The following is a 22,064-nucleotide window of genomic DNA, read 5'->3' as shown; positions in this document are numbered from 1 at the left end:
ATACTAAAATAACTCCTTCTCTCAACGAGAAACACCATGTGCGCTGAAGACACGAACGCAGAGTAAGGAATTGGGCAGGAATGTGGGACTCAGCCTCATTTTGATAGAGGGGTCAGGCAAGGCCTCTCCAAGGGGTTGGCATTTGAGCAGAGATCTGAACAGGGCCAGGGGTGAGTCAAGGAAAGAGCATTCCAGGCAGAGAAGGAATAGTCACAGCAAAGGCCCTGGGGTAGAAATGAGCACATGCACACTGATTTGAAAACCATTGTAGTAGATGATCTTCTAGGGGTCTTGCTGCTCTGATTTCTTTAAGCTAGGAATTTATAAATTGCTGGGAGGGAAGGACCTTAAAGAGGATCAATTTATCTCCCTCACTTAATACTTAAATCTTCTATGCAATATCTCAGCCAAGTGCTTCTTCAGCCTCTACTGAATTACCCTGATGACAGGAAACTCACTACCTCACAAAGACACATTCCAATTATTTATAATCTTGACTTTTAACATTTTAACCGTGGTAAAATACATATAATGTAAAATTTACAATCTTAACCATTTTAAGTGTTAAGTCCAGTAGTGTTTCAGCTCGGTTTAAGTTCAGTAATGTTTAAGTTCATTGTCATCTTTCAAAACTGAACCTCTAGACACATTAACAACTCCCCATTCCACTGTCCCTCTAGCCCTTGGCAACCACCATTCTACTTTTTGTTTCTAAGAATTTCACAATTCTAAGTACCTCTTATAAGTGGAATCAATCACACAGTGTTTGTCCTTTTGTGTCTGGCTTATTTTACTTAGTATAATGTCCTCAAGGTTCATCCATGTTACAGCATGTGACAGAATTCCCTTCCTTTTTAAGGCTGAATAATATTCCATTGTATCTATATACCACATTTTCTTTATCTATTCATCCATCAATAGACACTTGGGTTGCTTCCATCTCTTGGCTATTGTGAATAATGCTGCTATGGCTATGGGTGAACAGATATCTTTTCGACAACCTGCTTTCAATTATTTTGGGTAAATGCCCAGAAGTGGATTTGCTGGGTCATTTGGTAATTCTATTTTTAATTTTTTGAGGAACTGCCATACTATTTAATCTTGACTTCTGAATGTTCAAAAATAGTTATTTTTAAAGATCTAATTGAATATAGTAGAAACAGTGATTAGCAGTGGCAAGAGGTTTGCCAGATGTACAAACACTCAGAAATGGGAGTGGGCTAATCTGGGAAGGCTTCCTGGAAGAGGTAAATTTAGAGCTGGGATCTGGCTTTTCTGAGTTGCACATGGGGATAAAACAAACTTAGAGTTGGGGACGTTTCTTTCATTCATTTACTCATTCATTCATTCTAGAAATATTTATCAAGGGCCTATTTTTGTGATAAGCACTGTTTTCACACTGAGTGAAATGGGAAACCATAGAGGGGTTTTGAGCAAAGGAGCCACATGGTCTGACTTAGGTTTTTTGGGGTTTTTTTTTTTAATTAATTAATTTATTTATTTATTTTTGGCTGTGTTGGGTCTTCGTTTCTGTGCGAGGGCTTTCTCTAGTTGTGGCAAGCGGGGGCCACTCTTCATCTCGGTGCGCGGGCCTCTCACTATCGCGGCCTCTCTTGTTGCGGAGCACAGGCTCCAGATGCGCAGGCTCAGTAGTTGTGGCTCACGGGCCCAGCTGCTCCTCGGCATGTGGGATCTTCCCAGACCAGGGCTCAAACCCGTGTCCCCTGCATTGGCAGGCAGATTCTCAACCACTGCGCCACCAGGGAAGCCCCCCTGACTTAGGTTTTGAAGCATCACTCTGGCTGCCTGCTGGGAATAGACAGAGGAGGGGCAGGGCCAGTTAGGAAGCTGCTGTCCCTGCTTCACTCAGTAATTCCCTTCCTTCGCTCTACAGGTTGAAGGGGGATCTATCCAGTTCACATCTTCCAGCAAACCCTTGCTCCCCTCTCCTCTGCCCGGGACCCTCTCCCCACCAACTCACCCTCACACTTCCCTGAGGGCAGGGAGAGGGCCCCATCTTTGCAGAAGACAGATTTATTCTCCCAGCCCTCTGGGACCGCCAGGAGCCCCAAGGTTTCTGTCCATTACCTCTCCGGGACTCCTGCAGCTCTGGGGAGTCTCCAAGGCCCAGCTCTCTGACCTCTTAGAAAAAGACAGAAAAGATGTTCTCGGCTCACTTAGCATGTGTGTACAGGGCCTCTGAATTGCCAAGGAGGGCCTCCTTTACTTCCAAGCTCCTGAGAGGAAGGGGGAGACTTTGCAGGAAGCCTGGCCACAGGGAGGGGCGGAGAGCCCCCCAGCGGTGTGCAGCCCACCATCTCCCTGAGATGGAGCCACCTGTGCTGACATTTAACCAGTACCACCCATGTGCTGGAGACTTTCCCATGCAGTAACTCATCTTTCATCTAATTCTCCCAACTCTGTGACCTAAGTCCTATTTATTATCTCTGTTTTCCTGAAGGAGAAATGGGACTCAGAGGAGTCTGGTGTGATCACAGAGACATCCATTTCCAGAGTGAAGGGGCCTTAGTTTATCTAATCCAGTTGTTCTCCACCCTGGCTTCACATTACATCACCCAAAAAGCTTTTGTAAAATACCAGGGACTTCCCTGATGGCGCAGTGGTTAAGAATCCACCTGCCAATGCAGCGGGCATGGGTTCGATCCCTAGTCCGGGAAGATCCCACATGCCGCGGAGCAACAAAGCCCGCGAGCCACAACTACTGAGCCCACATGCCACAACTACTGAGCGTGCGCGCCTAGAGCCCGTGCTCCGCAACAAGAGAAGCCACCGCCATGAGAAGCCCGCGCACCGCAACAAAAGAGTAGCCCCCGCTCGCCACAACTATAGAAAGCCCACGCACAGCAATGAAGACCCAACGCAGCCAAAAAATAAATAAATAAAAAATAAAATAAAATACCAATTTCCAGGGCACACACCCAGAGATTCTGAGTTTAATTTTAAAAACTCCTTAGGTGATCTAATGTACAAACATGGTTAAAAACACCAGAACTAGATGAAATTATGAAAGGACTGGACTTCCCTAGGGTCACCTCAAATTAGATGAAAGGACTGGACTTCCCTAGGGTCACCCTGTATCCGTTTCCCAAGGCTGCCTTAACAAATTACCGCAAACTGGTGGCTTAAAGCAACAGAGATTTATTGTGTCATAGTTCTGGAGGCCAGAAGTCCAAAATCAAGGTGTGGGCAGGGCCCTGCTCCCTCTGCAGGCTCTAGGGGAGGATCCTGCCTTGCCTCTTGCCTGGCTTCTGGGGTCGCTGGCAATCCTTGGCTTTTCTTTGCTTGTAGATATGTTACTCCAATCACCGCCTCCGTCTTCACATGGCCTCCTCCCTGTGTGTGTGCACCTGTGTCCAAATTTCCCTCTTCTTATAAGGACACCAGTCAGATTGGATTTAGGATCTACCTTAATCCAGTATGACCTCATTTTAACCTGATTCTATTTGTATTCACACGGTCTAGGAGGACATTAATTTGGGGGGACACTATTTAACCCAGTATATACCCCATCATTAGTGGCAGAGCTAGGGCTCCAACTCAGTCTCCTAAGTCCCAGTCCTGGGCTTGTCCCCCAGTGCTGGGTGGCTCGGCCCCTCTTTATCCTCCTCTTCTCACTAATGGCTTCCATCGAGCCCCCTCCCCACCCTTCACCAGCCCTCAACACTGAAGGCCAAAGCTTTCCTGGTGGAAGAACGTTCTCTTCTAACTGTGGAATCCGAGAGGGCGGATACCAAGTTCAAGACTTCTCCATGGAGCCCAGTTCAGTACCTAGGGATGCTCCACAAAGACTTGATAAATGGAGCCAAACTGAATTGAATGGATGACTGCTCCTTCATGAGGAAGTGAGGACCCCACCAACAGAAGCAATCAAGCAGAGGCCAGCTGAGCGTGTGTCCCTACAAAAGGTGCTCTTGTTCTAGGAGAGTCAGCCTAGCACAGAGCTTTGGAAGAGCATAGGAAGTAGACTAATAGTCCAGGCTCTACCACTTATTAGTTGTGTGACTGTGAGTGGGTTATTTAACCTCTCTGTGCTTTGGTTAGTAACAACAATAATAACCATTTCAAAGGGGTGTGGGGATTAAACGAGATAATGTTCCTAAAGCCCTTGGCCTAACATGTAACGGGTGCTCAGTAAATGTTTAGCTTTAAAAAAAAGGAGAGGTGTGCTCCAGATCACCAGGAAAAAGGACAGTGAAGCAGGCTGGAGTATTCGAGTAATAATAAAAACAAGAAAAGGATTCATTAACCACGCGCAGCACTTCCCTGGTCGCGGGCGTGTTCGCAGATGATACTGCAGACTTTGAGCTGCAACAGTCAGGCAGCGCCAGTGGCAGAGTCTACATTTAAACACAGTTCCATATCCTGGTCCTAGAGCCTAAAAGAAGGTGATCCTCCATGGGCACACTGTTGGCATTTGGGGTAGAATAGTTGTTGTTACTCTAACCTGACCACTAAATGCCATTAGTATCCCCAAGTTATGGTGTCAACCAAAAATGCTCCCAGATGCACATGTCCAAATGGCCTCGGGATGGGGGCTGGACGTGGTGGTCCTGGCTGCCACTCTGTCCTCCTCCAGCTGGACGCAGCCTGCCCCAAGGAGGAGGAGCCAAGGTGTGGGATAATGGCTCCTCTACCCAGTCCAAGGATAGCTGGTCCCATTTGGGCTGCGGAGGATGGGCTGCCAGACCGCCAGGGCGCCCCGCTGGAGCCAGCCTTGGAGACCAGCCGTGTTTGGAGCCCTGGCCCTTCTGAACCCCCCACCAGCTATCTGTGCCTCCTCCGCTCTCCACACCGTATGCCTCTCGCTCCACAGGCCCCCTTCTCCTTCCTTCCCCAGCAGGGCCCATCATCTGATTCTCATCAAACATGCAGAACTGACGTTGCACAAGTCCCCCCCAGTGGGGATTAACATAATAGCCCTGATTTCTCCTTCCCCTCTTGCTTGCTGCGCATCTCCCTGGCTGCGGCCTGCCTTTGTTTCAGGAGCGATACACTGTATCTGGAAATGTTACTGCAATTAAATATGCACAAGAAGGGGGGAAGGGAGGGGGAAAATGAGGACAATGAAGGATGTGAAACATCAGATGCAGCAGCTGCTTGTTGCTATAGAAACCCCAGCTCCCCACCACCAGCAGGGCAACACCCCTCCCCAGCTTAAAATTCCTTTGGGCCAAGTGCACCGTTGTCAGCGTCGTTCTGGCGATAACAGGGTCCTAGCTGTCCAGGCTGGAGCACCTGTGGGTTGCTAGGGTTGATTTTAGGGTCTTTCCTGTTTTTCCTTATCCCACTGCCACCACCACCTCCAATCCTGGTACTTCTGATTGGCAGCAACACCCTCCAGTAGTTCTGCATTCCAGTCCCAGTTACATAATAAATTACGGGAGAGCTTCCGCATTTGACTTTGGGATGTCACAACATGGAGACAAAACGGCACATGCAGAGTCTGGTGAGGGAGCCAGACTTTCTCTGTGCTTCCCGCGCGCAGGTCCTCTGACTGCTGGCAGCAGGGCCTGGCTCCCTCCTGCTTCCTTTTCATCTTTTACCCACAGCACTGAGCGGGAGTCTACAAGGTGTGGTCTGCGTGTTGGAGGGGGCGGGGCAGGGGTCCACAAGCTCCAGGCAGGCTGCCAGCTGGCCAAGTGCTCATCTAGGGAGATCCCAACAGGATGCCACTCAGCAGGGATCCGTGTGAAGTCCTGGACCTGGGCCCACATGGCCAGGTGTCCAAGGATGGAGAGAAGGAAAGTGGCCCAGCAGCAGTTTACAGACACACGACCAGGGCCTTTAGTTGCGGGCAGAGTATGAAGCAGTAGTATAATGGGTCTGCCTCCCCACCCCCACTCAATCTCCCCTAAAAAGTTAATGCAGCTCAGGCTGCAAGTTGGTAGCCCTGCTCTATTCCACCCTGGCCAGATAAGCTGACAGTTGGATCCCCACGACTTGGCAAAATGCCTGCCACATAGCAGGTCTAGTCCTGTACAAAGAGACACGGAAAGGAGATGGGAGGGAGGGAGGAAGACAAGGAGGGGAGGGTGGAGAGTGGGAGGGAGGGAGGGAAAATTCAGAGATTTGTAGATAAACCAAAGTTTATTAAGCGAGAGATCAATCAGATTGATGAAGTTATTTGAAACCATACTAAATAACGATTAAAAAATAAAATCCAAAGACTACTTGGCCTGATGAAAAGTCAAAGGGCATGATAGCTGCCTTCCAGTTTGTGAGGGAGTGTGTCAGTAACACAGGTTTAGGCTGGTTCTGTAAGGGTCCAACAAGTAGAAACCAGGACCCATGGAGCTCAATTGTGAGCAAGGGAGATCTTTCTCAGAGTCAGAGCTATCAACTTTGGAACGGACCACTAAATGAAGTAGTGAGTGCCCCAGCCCTGGAGGTATTCAAATGAAGGCCAGAGAAGCTTTGTTAAAGATGTGGTCAAGCACATTCAACTTTTCAACCCTGCAGTTCTACAGCTTTCCTTGTTGGAAAGTATCCTTTGGTGAGGTCCCTGTTTGCTGGTGCTGAGATCTTGGGCTTGTGCTTGGAGGGATGAGACACCACGGAATATTCCTAATAGGATAATGAGCCAGTATCAGGGCTCTTGTCAGTGGTTGAGAGGGCTCACTCAGCGCCCAGGTGGGAGGAAGCAGACCTCAAAATAATAGGATTTGAAGGACATGGGGCTACCCAAAATGTTTCCTTATGAAAGCCTGACAGTCCAATGTTAGCAGGTCCTTCGTATGAGATCAGCATTACCCTCTCCCCTGCAGCTTTCTTGTAAGTCATTATTCGCTGTCTTGATTCTGATGCCCCCTCTGGTGAAGATGGCAGCCTGGGGTCTGCTATGCCCTCCTGGGGAAGCAGCTGTGCCCCTAGAGAGCAGGCAGAGGGACCCTAGGTTAACTTCTCGATCTCAGTCTGGCTGGGTCTTGGGTGGGAGACCATGAGCTTAGAGAGTCCCAAAGCCAGATGCAAGCCCCTCCCCAACCCTCAAGTCCACATTCTCCCCTTTTAAAATCAGCCCTGACTAGCTCAAGTTCAGGGTTTGCCTTAGGACCTTGGACGAGAAAATCCACTCTACCTCGGAGTGGAGTCTTGTCTCGTAATCAGCTAAATGGGTGAAACTACTCTGTCCTTTCTGCTTCTCGCTGTCACGGCAGTGAGATCATGGAGGGCGCAGTGCTGGCACCTTTGCCTTGAACAAAATGGTATCAAAAACTGTATGATGAATTAGTATTGTAAATCTGTTATCTCCACGCCCCCACTCCTAGTATAGCTTAGCCTCAATAACTGTTTCTTGGGTGAATAAATGATGAAAACTGAGAGAAAGGGATTTAGGCTTGTGTTTAGGCTCAGTGCAAAGGGAGAGCTGGGAGCCAGAAGGCCTGAGTTCTGATCCACTTACTGGCTGTGTGATTTTAAAATGGAGATGACACCTCAAACAATTGTAAGAACAAGCAAGCAATGAACATTAAAGCTTTGCAAACTCTTGCAAAGAGATGGGAAAGATGAGGACTGATATTCACTAAGTGAGCACTTACTGTGTGCCAGACACTTTATTACTTTTTAATAATAATAATACTCTAATAATAATAATACTCTATGAAGGATTATTTGCACCCTGTTGCACAGATAAGGCTCAGAGAGGTTAAGTAACTTTCCCAAGGCCACACAGCTAATAAGTAAAAGAGTCAGATTGGAACTCAGATCTTAGTCTGACTCCAAAGCCCAACATCTTCCTGTAAAAAGCTGAAGTATCTACACTTAAAGGAATAATCATTGTAATTTCTATTTGTTTGCACATAGAAAATCCTCATTGGTTAGAGATGCTCCCCTGCCTTCAGCACTACATCAGCTTCACCCCCTTGTTTTCCCCATCACCTCCCCTCCCCTGGGCAGCAGTCCTGGCCTAGGAGAAGGCCACCTGCAGGCCCAAGTTGCTTCTGGTAGTGTGCCCAGCCAGAGGAGTAATCGACTGTGTCCTGATTATGTCTCCAGAAAACAGGTTTTTTATTACTTACCACGGCGGGCTGTACATCTCTGACGTGCAGAAGGAGGACGCCCTCTCCACCTACCGCTGCATCACCAAGCACAAGTATAGCGGGGAGACCCGGCAGAGCAACGGGGCCCGCCTCTCCGTGACAGGTAGGCGAGAAGGCTGGGGAGGAAGGGCACCAGCCCACCCCCGGGACCAGGTGGGCATGTCGGCACCACTGATCAGGGAGTCTGCTGTGTGCTCAGGGGATTCAGAGAAGGAGATTAAAGAACACACGTACAGAAACCACTGGGGGAGACCTTGTCCTTGTTTGGTTTTGGGTATCCTTCATATAAGGACTCTACAGTTAAATTCTTTTCAGGAGTCTATACCTGAGAAAGCTTAACTCTCCTGAAGAATTGTTATTTTACCATTTATCAAATAATGAGGGATATGGAACCCATCCTCTCTTTCCTTTTTTGCCTTTGCCGCCAGGAAGTTCATAGATACAATCTGCTATGCAAACATAGTAATGATTCAATTGGATTGGATTTGATTAGGGAGATTTTGTACTTCCCTGTGTCTCTAAGTATTTTTTAGGATTCTATTCTACCTAGTTTTGAATACATGTATGTCTTTTGTTATAGCCCACCTCACAACATTTGAAAGTAGGCAAACAAAAGGTTAAAAAAAAATCTCTAAATTAAATAAAGCATTTTTATTCTGGAGTGATTATAGCTCCTTATGGAAGGATGAAACCTAATATTTACTGAATCCCCCTGTGTGCCAGAAATTTCACTTAGGCCCTATAATAGCCTGGTGAGGTGTGCACTGCTCTCCTTATTTCTACAGGTGAGAAAACCAGAACCTAGGGAAGCCAAGCAACTTGCCCCAACTGTTTAACCAGTGGGAGGCACAGCCAGAATTCACACTGAGCCCCCTGACCCCAGCATCCTCCAGCTGCACACCCTCATAGAAGGGGCTAATCAAACACCACACATGTGCCCCAGTCACAGAAGAAAGAAGGGCCCTTGGCGCTCTTCAAGGAAGGCTTTCCGGAATAGCACTTTTCACACTCCTGACAGTGGTCCACAGACATCATAACCTATGCAATGCACGCTGGTATTTCCTACCACATGCATTGCGATGCACTCTGATATTTTCTATTCTATTCTATCCCCTTTCAATTTATCTAAATGCTGGACGCAACTCACCAAATGGATTTCATAACTTCCTAACAGTTTGTGACCTGCAATTTGAAAATCTCTGCTCTTGTGGAGGTGGGATCAGAGTGGCTGTTGGAAGGGAGATGAACTGGTAGTCAGAACACCTGGGTTTGGGGACTAGCCCCACCAAATCATGCAACATCTCTGGATCTCTGAAAAAGGAGCTAGATTAGGTGACAGCTCAGATTCCGTCTACCTCTGACATTCTGTGGTTTGGCTACCCTGACCAGCAGGTGACTCTATCCAGGACCTCCTCTTATTTGCCTGGTGCATTTGGGGGCAAGAGCGGAAAAGCGGAAGCCAGGAGAGCGAGGATCGGGCTCTCTGATTCCCCCTTGTGTCTCCAGAGCCTGGCCCTGTGCCTGGCACATAGTAGGTGCTAGGTAAATATTTGTGGAATTAATCAATGCCAAGGGAAACTGCGCTGTCACCTGGGGAGGAGATGGGGCTGTGCTGTGTGGCCCCATCTTTGTGGCTAGACCTTGCCATCTGCAGCCCAATTCCCAAATGTGTCAGTGGTTACCTTCCAAATGATAGGGACTTGTTTGTGTAGTGTTTTGCAGCTCATTTGCATGCCTTTCATACGATGTGGGAAAGGCACAGAAATCCTCCCTGCTGCAGGCCTGCTCCTTTCCCCTGCACGAATATTTAGCCCCTTCATCCTACTAATCTTACTTCCACTCTTGTCCCTCAAAAAAGGCACCCTTTAAACTGGAGGATGTGCCAACCCTTCTCCTGCTCTCATTGCCCACCAGCTGGGGATGGCGGGTGGGGATGCGGAGAATGGGAGATGCTACCAGAGACTTGGAGATGAAGCCCAAATAGAGAAACGGAGAAGCAAAGATAGGGAGGCACCCAGACGACAAAAGGGGAGAGGCATGGGCACAGAGAGAGAAAAACATAGGACAGAGAAAAACAGAAACCTAACAGAGAGATAAGGATAGACAAGATGACTGCGACAGGGTGAAAGACGTTAGGAGCGGAGGGGAGCTGAGGGGAAGGGGCCCCAGGAGTGACGCGGGCCCTGATGTGATGTGATGTGACAAGGCAATCTACAAGCAGCTTGTCTCGGCAAAAATGCAACTGATACCCAAGCGAGGCAGTGCAGAAGGAGATTCGTGTCAGGAGGGCTCAGGCCTCCGCCCACAGCCTCACATTTCAGATCCACTCCCAGAGTTGAGGGCAGGGGTCAGTCCCAAGGCAGCTTTCAACTGAGATGTTTCACTCCTTAGTGGCCAGAACCCTGTGAGCTCCTGGGGCTGGTGGTCGGGAAGGGTGTCATCCCTCCCTGGCCAGAAGCTCCGGGCCAGCCCCTGGAATCAGGGATGGGAGATGCAGCTGGGTGTCCTGGCAGAGCTGGGCCCTGCCAAGGCACCTGGTGGCTGAGGGGGTCTGAGCCCGGGACACCCCAAGGGACGGCTGCCCCTCCTCCTCACCAGGTCCAAAGGCAAGAGGAAGGGGCAGAATGATCCCCACAGCAGTGCCTTATAGATGGTCATTGGATGAGGGCAGCGACCACACCTGTGGTTTTTGCAGTTCCCACCAGGTGTTTGATTAAGTAATAGGGAGGGAAGGGGGAAGGAGAGAATGAGACGTATTGGAAAAAGGACTTAGGAATCAGACCAAGGTTTCAGTCTTAGCCTCAGCACTCACTAGCTGTACAACCTGACATCAAATCAATAATGTCTCCAAACCTCAGCTTCCCCATCTGTGAAATGGGAGTGACATGTTCTCCTTGGGGTTGTTGTGAGAATTAAATAGGGTGCCGCGTGTAAAGAGCTTAGCGTGGGACCGAACACATAGGAAGGGCTCAGTAGAGAGCAGCTGCTCTGCTTGTTGTGGTCGTCGTTACTGTTGTTCTATTGTCTCTGGATTATTATTCCTACTACATCTCAGGGGGCGGGGGCGGGAGCGGGGAGGGACTTTTCATTTTTCTGTTAATTCTCCGAAGAGGAGGCAGTTGCGAGAAAAGTCTGAGCCCCCTAAAAATGCAACCTAATAACCATTTGTCACATCGAGGTGCTTTTTGGAGTTTACCAAGTGCTGTCATGGGCATTAGCTCTGTGGAAGAGACACCATCATTTGCATTTATAAAGGAGGGCACCAGGGACCAGAAAGGCTGAGAGACTGGACCAGGGTTCCCCAGCTCACGGGGTGCCGAGCCAGGTGCAGACGTCATATTCCAGGGCAGCACTGTTCAGCCAGCTGGGGGAGGTCCCAGCAGCCACCGACCCCAACCCTGGGGCACACTGACCCCCTACCCCCCGCCAGCCCAGCCCCAGCGTACCCCCAGAGATTTCTCAGGGCCAGGCCATCTGTCTCCCAGCCCTGCACTGGCCCTGGCAGCCCCCGATCCCCCCAGGCTGTCGCCATACACGCCACAGCATTTTACTTCTGCTCCGGAGTAATGAAAGAGGTTTCTTTCCCTCAGAATTTAATTTCACGCCTGAGACTCGGTGATTAATTCCATCCCCACCCCCAGCCCCTTCCTCCAGCGCCCCGTGGGCCCCTCCGCTTGTAAATTCTGCGGTGCGCCACGGAATTTGTGTATTTTGCATCAATTAAGTGTCACATTGAGTAATTCTTCCCTGGCACCGGGTTTGTTTAGCCCAACCATTCCCACAGGATGGGGAGAGGCCGCAGAAGCTGGCAGGGAGGGAGGGCGGGCGGGGGCAAAATAGTAATCGCCGGGCATGTCTGCGTGGTGGGTTAGTGTCACTCGAGCTCTTTGACACACATTTTGCTCTGTTGCCCACAACAGCCTTAGGAGATCTGGAAGCAGCGGTATCACCTCCACATGCGGACGAGGAAACTCAGGCTCTGGGAGATCATAAGACTCACCCAAGGTCACACGGCTTATCAGTGACCCAGGCCCACTGGTGCCTGGGTCTCCTGATTCCCAGTCTCAGGCTCCTTGTGAGAAGCCATGGACAATAGGGAAGGAGCAGAGAATCTTCTGGAAAGTTCTTTCCCCGGGGAGGAGCATTCCTAGCCCAGCCTGTCTCCAAAGGGTGCAGGGGGGCAGGTGAGCTGAGGACAGAGGAAATTTCCCATTTAGTCAAGAAGGGGCCAAGAGGGGCATCAGCGCTCTCACGGTTCACTCTGGAGCAGAATCCAGGGCTAGATTATTCCGTCTCAGACCCCATTTACTGAACAAGGGTGGGAGAGACCTGGTTTCGGATCTTGGCTCTGCAGTGTGATCTGAGCAGGTCACTGCACCTCTCTGGTCTCCAGGTCCTCACCTGTGAGTGCCTTCCGAGTCCCTAAGCCAGCTCTACTATTCCATGAGCCTGTAAAGTTCTGCCATGTGGAAAAGGCAGACCCCCGGCCCACCCCATGCCCACGTGCCCCCGTTCACCCTCCCTCAGACGTTTATGGTTCACTAGCCCTGCTCTGTGCCAGGCACGTGGAGATGCCGGAGGGGATCAGAGCTGCCTCAAGGAGCTCTCGGCCTTCCAGGGGAGCCAGATACATGGCCTGGTGCTAAGTGCTGTTGGCAAGGGCCTGGGGGGAAGTGGCGACAGTGGTTGCCCCTGGGAGGGAAGTGGGGTGGCTGGGTGCAGGGGTGAGGGGGACTCCCTTTTCACTGTATGCTCTTCTCTACTTTCTGAAGTTTTGTCATGTGCATATATTGCACTTTTCATTCTTTTTCTTTAAAAAGGAAAGGTTGCTTGAACATAAAATGAAAGAAAAAGAAAACTCTATGGGAATCCAGTGAAATTGGCCTGAGGGAGGCGTCCAGAGGAGGTGACGTTGAAGCTGGTTTGTGAAAGATCAGTAGCAGTTGGCCAAGCAGAGCAGGCTGGCGGGCAGTGTGCTGGCAGCATGCCCTGAGTGGGGAACTGGTGAGATCAGAAAGGGGGCGGCGGGAGGCAGGCCAGGCCAGGGACCTGGTTGGGGTGAGATCCCAGATCCCAGAAGGCCTAATTCAGGATAAGAAGTGTGGATTGTAATATGTAGGTAGAGGGAGCCTATGGGAGTTTTACATCAGGGGAAGGTCCCCGGTGGGCAGAAAACCCAGAGGGGCCTTTAAGGGTGAGAACTAGACTGAGGTAGCAGCCAGCACGCCACTCACATAACACGGGCATCACACACAGAATCCCACCAGTGAGGGCCTAGGCCTCCTGCAGTGTGGGGCGCAGGCCCGCAGTCGCTGCTTTCTCTAGGTTTGGGAATGCAAAAAACAGAAGCATCGTTGGGGTAGCCAGTGTGTTTTGTGGAAGGCTTAACTTCCGAATCCTTCTGGGCCCCAGTGGAAAGGCACTGCCCCCTCTGAGCCTGCCCAGATTGCAGGTGGGAGGAGACAGGAGGCGACAGGGATACCCATCCTTGACGGGCCCAGACTGAGACTGACCAGAATTACAAACCCAAGATGTCATGATTCTCATGACACAGGGACTGTTTGTATGAAAGTCTCTCCCTCCCTGTGTCTCTTGCTGTTTCCCTTTTTCCCTCTGTCTGTCTGTCTGTCGTTCTAGCCTAGTCTGCCCACCATATCCTCTCCTCCCCCAGCCCCTGCTCCCAGCCGTGCTTCTCAGGGCCTCCGTCTGGCCCGAGTAGGAGCGTTTGGGCCAGAGTCTGGGGCACAGGGAGACACAGTGAGCCTCCCACACTGGGTATCATTCACTCCGGGCACCAGTGGGCAGCAAGTTCTGGGTGCCTGCCTTCCTGCTCCCACCCAGGGCTGGCCAGGACCTCTCGTGTTCTCTGCCTTCCAGACCCGGCCGAGTCGATCCCCACCATCCTGGACGGCTTCCACTCCCAGGAAGTGTGGGCCGGCCACAACATGGAGCTGCCCTGCACCGCCTCCGGCTACCCCATCCCTGCCATCCGCTGGCTCAAGGATGGCCGACCCCTCCCAGCTGATAGCCGCTGGACCAAGCACATCACGGGGCTGACCATCAGTGACCTGCGGACCGAGGACAGCGGCACCTACATTTGCGAGGTCACCAACACCTTCGGCTCAGCAGAGGCCACAGGCACCCTCACAGTCATCGGTGAGCGGGGAAGCCCCTCTTCCAGCTTCAGTAAACTTTGAGGGCACCGCGTGCGGTGGGGAGGGGCATGGGGGCAGCCGCCCCTGCCTCTGGCCGGCCCCAGGGGATGAGCCTCTGGTTGGGGGAGGCAGGTTGGTGTCCTGGGGAAGGCAGGTTGGTGTCCTGGGGAAGGCAGGTTGGTGTCCTCGGAAAAGCACTGGGTTTGAAATCAGAAGACCTGCCTTTTGGTTCTGATATCGTCAGATAGTAACTGACTTGGGGAAAATCATATAAGCCTGGGCATCACCTCTGTGCCCTCTTCTGTCAAAGGGGGTAATAACCCTGGCCCTCCTACCTCCCAGAGGTCACGAGGGTCAAAAGGGACAATGACGGTGATGTGATAAGCTCACGGGGCTCCTCAGCTTCTTGGGAGGAGGCAGAGTCTATACTAAAGGAAACAGTGCTGATGTGAATCTATCAGAGGACATATGAACCCATCAGAGGCGACATTCAGAATATTTAGCGATAATTAATAGAGGTACTGATTGACCAGGGCAGACACTGGAGGTAAACAACCAAGGCAGCCTTTCCAGGACCTGCCAGTTGGGCACTAACTCTGGTCCTTCCTGTTCCTCCCCATCCCAGAGCCCCAGGGTCCAGGGAGCACGTGTGGAGAGCAGGAGGTCTTCGCAGACCCCTGCTGCTGCTGAGCTGCCGGAAGGGCAGAGAGGTAGAGGCAGAGGGGCTGAAGCTAAGGAAAGAACCCTGGAGGGGGATTTATGAGACCCAGGGGCATCCTTTGCCCCCCCCACCCCATCCCTCCCTCGAGTTCCCTGCTCTCGGGGCTGCAGGGAAGGTGTTGGCAGCAGTGGGGCTGAGATTTGGAGACCCTTGTGGGATCTCAATCCTGTGGGGCAGCAATAGCCTGAGTCCTTGAACTTTGCACCCGAGGGCACTGTGAGAGATTCGGCCTGGGCAGCAGAAAGAGGCTATCCAGAGGTGATCCCATCCCCATCCTGCAGAAAGGGCCCCTCTGCCGTTAAGATTGACCAAAGATGCTCTCCTCCCAGCTCACCACCTATCTCATGAGCGCAGAGCTGCAGGTCTGTGGACCCTCAGGTGGACCAGAGAACCACACAGAGCCCACCCGCTCCTGGCCTTCTGGGCCTGCTGTCCTGTCGCCCTCAGCCCAGATATGGGCCCGGTGTCCTCCCCATAGTCAAGGGGGTCTTGACAGTTGGAGCACATTTATCTGCAGTGTGGGGAAGAGACCCTCCCCTCTGCAAATTCACTGTGAAGCTGGAAGAGCAGAAAGAGCCCCAAGAAATGCTCTGGGAGCAACAGTTCATAATACAAATGCTTAGGTTACAATGCTGAAGGCTTGGGGGCAAGGGAGGGGGTTCCTCTCGTATAAACAAACCCAGGACCGCAGAGTAGGCAAGTAGAAGGACCAGGAGTAGTACCCTCTTGACCTAAGCACTGTCCAAAATTGTTTGGTCTAGAATTACCTTCAACCCCTCCTGCTATACACACCCACACACACACACTCACACTCACACTCACACTCACATTCATACACACAGTCTCAGGGAACAGGTCAGGAGAGCCACGTACCCTCAAATCTTTGGAAAATTAGCAAACCTAACTCTGAGTAATTTGGTGTTCAGAGCTCCTGCCTCAGGACAGACAGGCAGGCAGGTACTTACACACACACACACACACAGGCAGATGTGTTGAAAGTTCACATGCCCACCTCCCCGTACACATGTGCACAAATACACGGTGCCCACGTACACTCACAGATACACACATTCCTCCGCGTAACGCACTCTCATCCTAGAGCACGCACACAGACACACAATAAGTAACTGCCTACAGCTGTGTGCACGCAACGCCTGCCCCCACCCCTGAGTGGAAGGGTACACCTCATTCTCCTCTGAGACAGCTCCCCACCCTCTCCCACACTGGGCTTGACTGGACAACCAGGTTCAAAGGGAAGTGACTTGGCTTTTCTCCGTCTTCCATCCTTCTGATAGCTCCTCTCTGCCAGGTTCATGGAGAGGAGAGCTTTCCATACTCCGCGTCATTCTGCCCCCAAGCCTCCCACGCATCCTAGCCCGTGCAGGGGCAGTGAGGAGAGAGCAGCTGGCTGGCAGGGCCCTGAGAGCCCTGGCTGGTGACCGGGACAAGCAGGATGCCACCTGCGTCATGTTGCACTGACATTTCCTGGACAGCGGGCAGAGGCTCTGGGAGTGAGTGGGGAGAGCAGAGTGTGAGCAGACTTGTGTGTGCTTTGACTGTGCCCACCCAGACAGGCCTGCCGTGCCCCCATCTCCTGCAGGCTCCCTCCTTGGGGGTCCAAGGCTCCTGCAGGCCTCAAGCTCCTGTATAGAACCCCAAGCCCATGGAGATCAAGGGAGAGAGGCCAGCTTGGGGGTGGTAACCAGCCAGCCAGCCAGTCAAGCAATAAACATGACTCGGACAGCAGTAGTGATATAAAGATGAGGGACACCGCCCTGCTTTCAAGTGGCTCATAGTCCAAAGGGAGAGATAGAAACAAAGTGGTGATTAGAAGACCATGAGCTTAGTGTTGTGTTACACACAGGGAGCCCCAGAAGAGAGATCTTTAACCCAGCCTGGGAGGGGAGTGGTGTCCAGGAAGGCTTCCTGGAAGAGAGGACACCTGAGTTCAATGTGAAGGATGAGTAGGAAGTAGGTAAAGGGGGCAAAGAGTGCTCTAGGTGAGACTCTGGGTGTGCAGGAACCACAGGCAGGCTGCTGGTCTAGACACTGCATTGCTGAGAAGGGCGCCAGGTCCCCAAGGGCCTTGATGGCCTTGAATGCCACGCTGAGTTTTTGGGCGCCGTGGAAGTTCTGAACAGGGCGGTGGCTGGCTGCAGCATGGAGAACCGATGGAGGGACACAGGGAAAACGGGAGCAGGGAGAAGAGAGTACTGCATGGGTCCAGGCCAGGAGCTGCAGGCCTGCAGCAGGACAGGGGTGGTGGGGATGAAGAGCAGGCGGTTAACTGATGCATATAAAGGAAGTCAGACCAGCAGAAGGTAGCAAGTGGTTATCTGTATAAGTACAGGAGACAGGTGGCTGGGCCACGGGTGCCTCCCTGGTTTCTAGGGTGGGTGACAGCAAGGACAATGAACCAGCCAAGCTCCCATCCTCCTCATGAGCCAAAGGGAGCTTCCCAGCCCCGCCCAGCCAAAGGGCCCACATCAGGAAAGCACAAGCCATCAGAATAATAATGTAGAGACATCACCTGGCCTGACCCTGCCATTTAACAGATGAGTAAACTGAGGCCTAGAGAAAGGAATTCGCTTGTCCTGGTCCCGCCTGCTACAAGGAGTCTTGGCGACAGAATCAGGGCCTCCTGACTCCTGGGGACTTTTGTGACCACAGCCCACCCCTAGCCACACTCCACTCACAGTGAGTCCTTTTTCTTTTCTTTTCCTCCCTGTTTTCCCTCGCCTCTCCCCTGCCTGGTCCGGCCCAGACCCTCTTCATGTGACCCTGACACCAAAGAAGCTAAAGACCGGCATTGGCAGCACGGTCATCCTCTCCTGCGCCCTGACGGGCTCCCCGGAGTTCACCCTCCGCTGGTACCGCAACACCGAGCTGGTGCTGCCCAACGAGGCCATCTCCATCCGCGGGCTCAGCAACGAGACCCTGCTCATCACCTCGGCCCAGAAGAGCCACTCCGGGGCCTACCAGTGCTTCGCCACCCGCAAAGCCCAGACAGCCCAGGACTTCGCCATCATAGTGCTCGAGGGTGAGCTGGGGCCGCCGGGACACACGGGCGGGTTCAGGACTCCTGCAGCGCGGCCAGAGGCAGGAGGCATTCATCCAGCGCTCACACCACTCCAGGCAGATGCACTATCTTATTCAATCCTCCCAAGGGCCCTGTGTGGAGATACTTTTTTTTTTTTTTTTTTTTTAATAATAACCATTTTGCAGTTGAGGAAACCGAGGCTCCGGTCACTTGCCCTAGGTCACACAGCCCTGCTAAGGAAGAGGGCTGGGGTTTGAACTCAGGGCTCTTATCCGCCATACTCTGTTGACTCTGCCCTTCAAAATTACTAGAACTTCACCATTAGAAGGGCCTTCAGTAGGGTCTCAAAGACTCTCGGTCTCCCAGAGGCCCTGGAAGGGTGCTGGGAACCTCTGGATTTTTGAATCCTCTCCCTGCCTGAGGTCTCTTCTCAGCAGGCCCTGTTTCTTACCATGGACCTGGCTTTCTGCCTGCTTCTCTCTCCCTTTAAAGCTACCACCCCCGCAAGGTTCCTCACCCAGCACCTGTGTGTATGGTTGTTCGGGTCATTCACTACACAAGGTGCCCAGCTAAGAGGGTGAGGACTGAAATCCAGCTTGCACCCACTTACCAAGCCATGCACCCACACTGGGCTGTGGCCATGCACCCACACTACGCTGTGACCATGCACCCACACTGGCCTGTGGCCATGCAGAGGAGGCACCTTTTTCTTATTTGCACAAAGATACAGGGCGGGTTGGCAGAGGCCCTATCCTTACCAACAAATTTAGTGGTTCCCCAGCTCCTTTGTTGCTCCCATAATCCTGTTCCTTCCAAGGATTTTTCACTGTGATAACAAAAACACCAAACCCGGGCAAACCCCATGGATATCTGTCTCACTGTTACAGCCCAGGGGTCCTCATTCCTTGGCAAGTGGGGCATGAGAGCTGGGCATCCATCGAAGCTAAGCCCTCATCCTTCACCCAGTGCCCAGCAAACTGCCTTCCTCAGCCCCTACCTCCTCTTGTCCTGCCCTATCCCTGGTCTCTCTTCCCAATGAGGAAACACATCAGCTGGGCGCAGCCTAGTGTGAAATGGGTGCCTTTCATCTCTGGGGACCTCCTGTCTGAACTACTCCCCACCCAGGAGCAGACTACTCCCACCCAGTGCGTTTTCTCTCTGAGGGCTACCCCTATGCCGTTGGTGGATCTTACAGGACAGCTGGTGCCCGCCAGTTCAGAGCTGGGATGCGGAGAATGAGGCTGGTGAGAGGGGCAATGAGCTGGAAGGGAGGGGCAGCCAGAGGGGGAGGGCTGGGGAGAGAGGCAGAGGAGAGGCCAAAGGCAGTGACCGTGCCAGGCAGTCCCAGGCTCCACCAGGCACCAGGCTCTCCCCAGGTTGGAGATAAGGGTCTCCCTCAGAAATGGGGCCAGGGGCTGGCAGCCTGAGTTAACGTCAGCATTTTGGTGTGAAATGTGGGTGGCATGTAGAGTGCCAGGTTACATTTGCCTTCCTTTTTTTTATATGTTTGTTTTGGTGTTTGACTTTTTCAAGGATTTAGCACCTATTTTAATCCTTTACAGCAATCCTGTGTGGAAGGATGGCCAGAGTTAATGATTACATCCTCCATGATCCATGGAGGAAGTGGGGCCTGGGGGGGGTTACTTGTCCTGTCCAAGGTTATTCCATTCACCAAGACTTAAGCCCCAAAACAGACCCCACCACCACCACTGCCCCTGGGCAGCTTGCATTTTAAGCCTCAAGCTTCAGGCTTTTGCTAACAGAGCTACAGCACCAGCACCCCTCCCACTCGAATGAGAGCTGGAATTGGACCGTTCAGGTCCTGGTTCCACACATAGCTAACCTCTGAGCCTCTATGGCTTTATTTAAAAAGGGAGGAGAAAGAGGCAGAAAAGGAAAAGTTGAGAGGAGCTAACATTTATTAAGCACTTACAAAGTGCTGTGTAAGCATCTTTAATGAATTAATTCATTTACTCCTCACATCATCAGTACCAGGAGGATATAATCATTATCCCCATTATCTCCATCCTCCACAGAGGGGAGGTGGAAAGACTCAGAGAGGTTAAGTAACTTGCCCAAAGACACAGAGCTAACAGGTAGTTGAGGGAGGATTCAAATCCAGGAGTCTTCATTCACGTGCACTAAACAGGGTTTTGCGGATGGTACATGAATCTTGGAAGTACGCGGAAGTGTACTTTACCATGGTTATGTCCGCTGCGTTGCCTCCTCCCCATGACGAGGTGGGGTGGCCTGGGGGGATGGTCTCTCTGTGACTCGGTGATCCTTAAGGGGGCTCCTCGCTCCCTGCAGACGGCACGCCCCGCATCGTCTCATCCTTCAGCGAGAAGGTGGTCAACCCTGGGGAGCAGTTCTCACTGATGTGCGCAGCCAAGGGCGCCCCGCCCCCTACCGTCACCTGGGCCCTGGACGACGAGCCCGTCGTGCGGGACGGAAGCCACCGCACCAGCCAGTACACCATGTCCGACGGCACCACCATCAGCCACATGAATGTCACGGGGCCCCAGATCCGCGACGGGGGCGTGTACCGGTGCACCGCACGGAACTCGGTGGGCAGTGCTGAATATCAGGCGCGAATAAACGTAAGAGGTGCCTGTCTACATTTAAATATCAGAATAGGCTTTTGAGTTCCTTTGCCATCTCTGTGGTTACCATTCTTCTTGTGGTGATTAGTACTTATTATTAATCGTCATTTTGATTTTAGTAGAGGTCTCTCTCCTCTCTCTCCCCGTTTCCCTGCCCTCCGCAAGTCCCATCATCCATTCTTGTGTGTGTGTGTGTGTGTGTGTGTGTGTGTGTGTGTGTGTGTCTGGTACAGTTCACCCCCTTTGCATTCCCATTCCCCATCCCCCTTCACCCCTCCCACAATCCTGCCCGCCACCCCGTTCCTCCCCATCAATCTCTCTGGCCCCAGGGACACTAAGAACTCCACTGGCACCTACAGTCCCACCAGGACCTTGCAAGGCCAGGGACAAGGAAGGGGCAGTGGGGCCAGGCTTGCCCTTTGATAGGGGTGTCCACCGAAGCTGTATCCCACTCCCACAATACTCCAGGAGGTGTAAGCAGCCAGGAGCCAGGGCACCAGCATCTCTCAGTCCACCCTCCCCTGGCTACCCTCCAAGACCCCAGCCATCAAGAATAGGGGACTCAGGCTGGGTGAGGGTGCCCCAAGGCAAGCACCTTCAGGAGAAGGGGAAGGAGTCCTCAAGGTGACCATCCCCGTGCCTCAGGTCTCCAAGTTGCTGTGGTGAGAGCAGAGGATCCTCTGAAGCTTTTTGCAGCCCTGTGGCTTCAGACTGGTCCTCATCTGACCCAACCAGTGAGCCCTGACACGAGAGCAGAAGAGGCTCAGGGGAGTGGGAGAGAAGGGGCACTGGACTAGGGGCGCTGGTGGCTGTCATGGGAACGGGGAAGGGGAGCGGGGCGTTCACGCTAAATTCACCTGTTCCAGGTCTCCGACCCCCCATGAGAAATGTGGCCTCCCTTTGGCCACCCTCCCGCCCTCTCTGAACTGGAAGGGGACAGAGCTGCAGGGTCGTGGGAGACGCCCTGGTCCTGCCCCTCATCTACTGGGTGGGGAGCTGGAAGCCCAGAGTTTCATGTACCCACTCCAGCACTAGCCCTGCATGGTGGCCTCTGAGCCCCCTTTGCAATTCCCACATGGCCATCCGCCTAGCTGACCCAGGCGACGACACTCCCTCCCCTCCGCCAGTGTGGTCAGAGCCCCTCTTTATAGCCCCTTCTCAGGGACCCACAAAACACATTTACCTGTTGAAAGAAAATCATCCATTGAAGACCTTCCTATTGTCCTTTACATAGTTAATGTATGTGCGATCCCTTTTGGTACAAGACCATTATGAGCAAATCAAATGAAAATAACAAAATCTCTACTTTTCCATTTTAACCCCCAAATCTTAATCTCCTCATAAATGAGGACTCGCCCTCCCAAATCCCAGTAACTTCTTGGTGAGGCTTCAGTTCGCTCATCTAGCCTATCCCGTTAGGGGAATGGATTCTCGCCCCGGGCATGAATGAAACGTGTCTGTTTGCAACTATTGGAAGCTAGTAACAGT

General features: G+C 52.2%; 1 protein-coding gene across 1 annotated transcript in view; it reads left to right on the top strand.

Moving 5' to 3' along the window:
• The window catches only part of DSCAML1 (DS cell adhesion molecule like 1), a 349,698-nt gene that overhangs the window by 239,579 nt on the left and 88,055 nt on the right, over positions 1 to 22,064 (top strand). The window contains exons 4-7 of the mRNA XM_082341823.1: positions 8,014 to 8,160; positions 13,935 to 14,213; positions 17,698 to 17,973; positions 20,284 to 20,580. Coding sequence (XP_082197949.1) covers positions 8,014 to 8,160; positions 13,935 to 14,213; positions 17,698 to 17,973; positions 20,284 to 20,580 — 999 coding nt within the window. The remainder of the gene's footprint in view (positions 1 to 8,013; positions 8,161 to 13,934; positions 14,214 to 17,697; positions 17,974 to 20,283; positions 20,581 to 22,064) is intronic.

This window comes from Balaenoptera borealis (assembly GCF_965194805.1).
Source record: "Balaenoptera borealis genome assembly, chromosome: 11".
Lineage (NCBI taxonomy): Eukaryota > Metazoa > Chordata > Mammalia > Artiodactyla > Balaenopteridae > Balaenoptera > Balaenoptera borealis.
Note: the sequence above shows the minus strand (reverse complement) of the source record. Positions and strands in the feature narration are given on the sequence as shown.